Raw genomic sequence first — 6,620 nt, forward strand, 5'->3', positions numbered from 1 at the left:
CAGTGAGCGCACCGGAAAGCGCAGTCTTGCGGCGCGCGCCGGTGCGCGTACCGGTGAGCGTCCCGTTAGCGCTAATGCCGCGAACGAAAACATCATCGCAACGTATTGCGTAGCCGCATCGGCGTGATACGCACGGCGTAAGCGCACCCGGAAGCACTCGAGCGCATACGATCGTGCCACGTAACCGCCCTGGGGCACGCCCCGGGCACGCGTAGCGTAAGCGCGTCAGGGCGCACCCCGGGGCACGTAGCGTAAGCGCGTCGGGTCATATGACCTAAAAATAACACTTTTCATTGGTTCAAGACAGTTTGGGTTTCCAAATGATGAAAGCACGGGTCATGTGACCTGAAAATAACACTTTTCATTGGTTCAGGACAGTTTTGATTTCCAAATGATGAAAGCCCCCACCTTTTTTCCTTATTCTCACTTTGTCCCTTGACTGAGGAAGACCTGTTTGGAAATCTATTAGTACCAATTTGTACTGAAAAATGGCTACAGTAGCAGCAGCAGCAGGAGCATCACAGCCACCACCACCACCACCACCACAAGGACCACCACAACACCACAGTGGTGGAGATGAAGAAGAGGAGGAGGATAGGAGAGAAGGAGGTTCCTGCCTGAAGATACTACCCCATATAAGCCAAAGGAGCACATTATCTGGGAGTTTTTTTTTCAATCCCAAAGGACCTCAAGAAAGTAAATGTGCCAAAGGTTACTTGTCTAATCAGTGGCACTGTACTTTCCAGGGGGAACCCTAACAAAAAGTACTCTTTTGGCAATAACACCATGATTCGCCACATGCCATGCCGGCACCCTAACAACTATGCTGCGGCAGAGGTTCGAGAAATGACCAGAAACCCTCCCCAATCTTCTCCCAGCACCTCCTAAAGTAAGCAACCCACTCCATTGGGTCCAGAGACAAGGGATATGGTCCCAAACATTCAAACCCAGTTTGGACAATACAAAATCGTTTGTATATTTTGTGGAAAAACAATTACCTATGGTGAGCAAAGCATTAAACTCATCAACTGTGCTGGTGACAACCACAATTGCCCCCAAAAAACTTATTTTTTTCCTGATTTTTTTTGCTCCAGTTGAGCCGTTTACAATTCCCTGTTTTTTGTTAGTCCCCATAAAAATAACAAGAAAAATATAAAATTGTTCATGAAGCCAAAAAAGTACAAAATGTTCCAAAAAACAATAAAAAAATATAAAACAACAAAAAGAATAAAAAACAGTTCTTTTTAGAACTACCTCCAATTTATAAAAAAATGGTACATTTTTCAAAAAATCTGTCATTCTTTTTTCCCCATGGTACGCTCCCTGGTTCGCTCCCCGGTGCACGTACCGGGCGCTCCCAACGCGCAAATCGAAATTGTTTTTTACTTTTTTTTGCCCCGCGGGGCCCTTTTATGGCCCCCACATCAAACCTAGGGGGTCAGGGGGGTCTACCCTGCCCCCTTTTGGTCATTTCCCCCTTTGTTTTTGCCACCTCTTGTGTCTCGATCCTACCGAAACACAAGATGGCGGCCGCTCCGGCCTGTTTGGAATGTTGACAGACACCCCAGAGCAGATCAGCTTTCCGCGCGCGAACTCACGTAGCGCACCGATGCGCGCCCCGGTGCGCGCCCCGGTGCGCGCCCCGGTGCGCGCCCCGGTGCGCGTACCAGGGCGCGCTTATAGATATATATATTTTTTTTAACCTAAATTACTCAAAATCCACTGGAGCACATATCTTGAGACATAGCAAAGGCACATCGGGCTACCAGTCCCTACAATTTTGCCAAGTTTGGTGGAAATCCATTCAGCCGTTCGGGCTAAAAGTGAGTCCAACCGCCCTATGGAAATTAACATGGGGAAAACACGTTTTGGGACCCCCCTTTTTTCTCGGCCCTCGCTTGACGAATCCCCCCCAAACTTTCAGGGAAGGAGCGGAGCGCAGCGAGGCAAATTTGAAGAAAATATCAGGCAGATTCCTCAACCGGCGCCAAAGTTATTCCCAATAGAATGTTGCGGATTCCCTACGGAAAACAATCCTAACTATAACTACCTACTGGCGACCGCCAGTAGGTAATATAGTTTGCAATATAGAATGTCACTTTTAGATAGGTAGCTCCCAGGCTTGCAAAAATGTATTGTGGTTGTTTGGGGGTGAATTGGGGGGGTAAGCCTGGAGCGGGCTTGCCCACCCTGGATTTAACGAAAAAGAAAGGTGAAAAGAATAAAGGTAAACAACTAAGGGTAATGAAACACAAGGTTTTGAAAGATTGTGATAACATAATATTGGATGGTTTTGGTCTGAAAATGCTAATATTTTATATCCAAGGAAATAGTAATGGTTTCGCCATATTTTACTAAATTGTGGATCTTATAAAGTATTTGCCAGAATTCTGGAGTTACCTGATCTAAAATAAAGGTGGCCTTTTCTGCTATTCAAGGAACATGTGTCCGAGTCTGGTCATTTTGGGCGAGAGAGGTATTTGAATCCCTTTTGACCAGGTAAACACAATTTTGTTATGACACTTGTACACTTTGTCTTGAGGGGGTTCTTCCTTTATTATGCACATTTGATGGCCAGACCACAACTGGCTCATGATTTTATGTTTATTTTACAGATGAAACGGTGTATCCATCACCCGCTCTGTATACAGGCTACAAACCCTTGACAGCCAGTATAATCATCTGTGTTGAATTTAGATTATTTTCTATCATTATTTGTATTATTTACATGCAGAGTGACTAGTTTTCTTTTTAGTTCTGAGGAATGCATATTAGCTCTGGTGGGGTTTGATAAAGCGCAGAAAGATGTTGACCTCTAACAGGGGTATATTTGTTGATTACCCCTAGTCCTCTTAGTTTTTAATCCGGTGGTAAGGCACCACTTAATAAAGTCATTAGGTCCCCTGGAGATAGTTTTAATATATTCGTAGCATTTTTTCTTTTAAAAGCTACCCCTTACTCACCGAATCCTTCGGTCCCCTCTTCTAAAACATCTCCGCTCCTCTTCAAAATCCTTTTTGAAGAGTTGTAGCCCACACTTGGAACCTTGCGAACCGGGGGGGGAGACGGGAGCCCTATGATGAAGCCTGTCACCTTCAGGTAAGTGAGAGTTCATGTCCTTAAGAAGGTTCTCCTCCCATTCTTGTTGCTCTCAGAAAGTCTATTGTAGTGGTCTAGCAGTCTTTATGACATACATTTCTTCAGAGAACATACTTTGTGTGAGTTCTAAAATTTATTTTGTCACATAAATGTATATTTCACACTGCTAACTTAAACACTAAGGGCCCATTTCACAAAGGTAAAGTTAGACCAAACTCTAACTTTACTACTTTTAAGTATTCACAAGAGTAAGGTATGTGTAGTATCTTTACAACTGCAGAGATTCTGCTCCGAGTCCAGAGATTCCGTCCGGAGTGTGGAAACTCTCCCCTGATTTGGAAAACTCCACAGTCGTAAAGATACTACTTGTAACTTACCATTTTGAATACTAAAAAGTAGTAAAGTTAGACTTTTGGTCTAAAATTAGGCCTTTGGTCTAAATTTAGACCTTAGGTCTAACTTTACCTTTGTGAGTTGTGCCTTAACCCCCTTTTGTACCGCTTTTGGCCGCCATAAGTGTGGCAGGGCATGCTCAGACGTGAGTCCCTTGCTCACTTTGCCACTGGATTCAAGCAAGCCGGGTTGAAGACGCCTGGAATGCCAGAAACTGGTCCTCGGAAGCTTATTTCCGGTCCAGGGAAGGCATTGCTTGGCAGTTCGGGCTAGACTGTTCCCATGAGGCACAGGGTCAGACTGATTTGCATATAGCGATGTCTGAACTGGGGTGGCAGAGTGGGCTAAAGAACGGTGATGGATTAAACCCAGATCCTTTGACTGGGTGTGAGTGTTTGATTGGTTCAGATGCTCCGTTCATTACCACCCCCTTTTGTACCGTGCCTTAACCAAAAGCCACAGTTGAACCCTGGTCACGGCTGCATACCATAGAAACACTAAAATCGGAAACACAACCATAAGCAATCAACTAAACTGATTTTTACCTTTTATTTGATTTTTCACACTGTGGCTGCTTTTCCGACTCTGAGAGTGCTTGTAATTGCGGCCCGGCCCAGTCCGGGAGTGGGACATTTGAGTCTGAGAGATCTCACGAGGTGAGCGTAGGGCAGGTCTCATTTCCAGCACTCCCTCGTGTACAATGCGGTTACCTTTGGTAATGTGCACGAAGAAGGAAGAGAGCACAAGAGCAGAAATGGCCAATCACTGCATGGCTTCATGATAAAGCGAACTATGATTGGTCATGCTCCATGGACCTGACCTTCCCAACGCGTGCTGCCTAATGTGCAGGACCCTGCGAAGAGCCACTGCACCAGAGCCAATCTAGACACTGCTCCCTTACTGTGACATATTATCACACAGCATGAGAGCAGCAACAGGATTGGCCTGGGCAGGTGAACTCAGCGCTCATTAGGAGACTGAGGGGCTGCAGCTGTGATTCCCTCGGCTCAGTATTTGCGCAGGTGGAGAGAGGCTCTAATGCGCATGACAGGCTGGCCACAGAAAGACGGCTCTCCAACCTGACATGCGCGCAGAGTGTGGACCCACATGAGGCAGACTGCAGAGGTCTAGTAGTGTCTACTGCTGTCTATCATTTTGAAGCTGCAGACCCGCAGGCCCGCATGCACTGCCCTTCTCACCCAGGATTCAGGAACTGTAACTGACTGGGCCACAGCGCAGGTGAAAAAATCTGAATGCTACAACCGGTAAAAAAAAGTTTATATTTAATAATTAATTATTACACATTTATGTATATTTAATACAGGGAAAGGGAGGGCAAGAAATATGCTGAGACAACACCCCCATGTCCCAATAGAGGAACCACCCGCTGTACTTACCGACGGACGCTTCCACTGCACTCCCTCTACATTGGGGGAGTCCGGACCCAGTTTATTAAATCCAAGGGAGGCAGCGACGGGGGGGAATTCGGGGTCCTCGAAGAGGGTGCCGCTCTTCAGACACTGCTGCTTCAGGCTCTCGTAGTCCTGGTGCATGTACTTGATGGGGTTGCTGTGCTCGCCGCCCCCGCCCGCCTTCGGATGGTCGCTCTTCAGGTTAGCGATGATCACGGAAAATTCGGTCATGTTGTCACCGCTGAGGAGAAAAGGGAGGGTGATCACTTAACTCTGGTGAGTTGGAAGTGGAAGACTCTGGCTACATGCGGTTTGTGTAAGAGGCGAAAAGGCACAAAGCAAATACAAACTGACATGATAATCAGTGCTGGGCGTGGGGGTGTAGAAGGACAAACACAGTCTTAACCACAGCACAGCAAACATACAGGTGTGCTCCACGTGGTTGTTCAGCGACACGGACGCACCTCTTACAGTTAACTCTCTAGAATGAAACAGAAGCAAACAAGACCAATTGGAGTCAAGATATATACAGGCTGACAAGCCCCCATTTGGGTGTAACTGGTCCTAGGTCAATGGGTTGGAATTGTACTAGAGCGATCACCAGCGGTGAGACCTATTAGAATCATTCCCCCCATTACCTTTTGTGTGTTTGACTTACTCAAGGTACCTACCTAGAGGCTTGGAGTACAGATGTACTTCACACTGCTGTGCAGCGCTTTAAGGAGACCCAGCAGAATCATGGAACGCCCGGGGTCGGTGTCCGGCTCCCTTGTGCTGTACCAACAGCATCACTGTTCAAATACACAAAGACATCTGTAATCATTGTGCCTTACCCCTATTGTGGTGCAAGAGCCGTCACTTTACTAAGATTCTACTTCATTGTTTCCACTGACTGCTGGGGTGCAGTAACTAGTGGTGTGCTAGTGTACAAGGAGACCCTGTGAATCATGTCCACTGCTTGCACTGGAGCAGTAAGCACTGTGTTCCAGTGTACAAGGAGACCCTGTGAATTATGTCCACTGCTTGCTCTGGAGCAGTAAGCACTGTGTTCCAATGTGCAAGGAGGCCCTGAGAATCACGTCCACTGCTTGCACTGGAGCAGTAAACACTGTGTACCAGTGTACAAGGAGACTCTGTGAATCATGTCCACTGCTTGCACTGGAGCAGTAAGCACTGTGTACCAGTGTACAAGGAGACCCTGTGAATCACGTCCACTGCTTGCACTGGAGCAGTAAGCACTGTGTACCAGTGTGCAAGGAGACCCTGTGAGTCACGTCCACTGCTTGCACTGGAGCAGTAAGCACTGTGTACCAGTGTAGAAGGAGACCCTGTGAATTACGTTCACTGCTTGCACTGGAGCAGTAAGCACTGTGTCCCAGTGTACTAGGAGACCCTGTGAATCACGTCCACTGCTTGCACTGGAGCAGTAAACAGTGTGAACCAGTGTACAAGGGTCTGTACCAGTGTACAAGGCGACCCTGTGAATCACGTCCACTGCTTGCACTGGAGCAGTAAGCACTGTGTACCAGTGTAGAAGGAGACCCTGTGAATTACGTTCACTGCTTGCACTGGAGCAGTAAGCACTGTGTCCCAGTGTACTAGGAGACCCTGTGAATCACGTCCACTGCTTGCACTGGAGCAGTAAACAGTGTGAACCAGTGTACAAGGGTCTGTACCAGTGTGCAAGGCGACCCTGTGAATCACGTCCACTGCTTG

At 47.2% G+C, this 6,620-nt stretch overlaps 1 protein-coding gene across 2 annotated transcripts in view; it reads right to left on the reverse strand.

Moving 5' to 3' along the window:
- Positions 1 to 5,185, reverse strand: part of LOC147706797 (calpain-1 catalytic subunit-like) — an 861,968-nt gene extending 856,783 nt beyond the window's left edge. For both annotated transcript variants that reach the window (XM_086925930.1, XM_086925929.1), the window contains exon 1: positions 4,890 to 5,185. In XM_086925930.1, the coding sequence (XP_086782056.1) occupies positions 4,890 to 5,135 (246 nt within the window). In that variant the 5' untranslated portion in view covers positions 5,136 to 5,185. The remainder of the gene's footprint in view (positions 1 to 4,889) is intronic.
- Between the last annotated feature and the right edge of the window lie 1,435 nt (positions 5,186 to 6,620).

The sequence above is a fragment of the Lissotriton vulgaris genome, chromosome 6, assembly GCF_964263255.1.
Source record: "Lissotriton vulgaris chromosome 6, aLisVul1.2, whole genome shotgun sequence".
In the NCBI taxonomy this organism is placed as follows: domain Eukaryota; kingdom Metazoa; phylum Chordata; class Amphibia; order Caudata; family Salamandridae; genus Lissotriton; species Lissotriton vulgaris.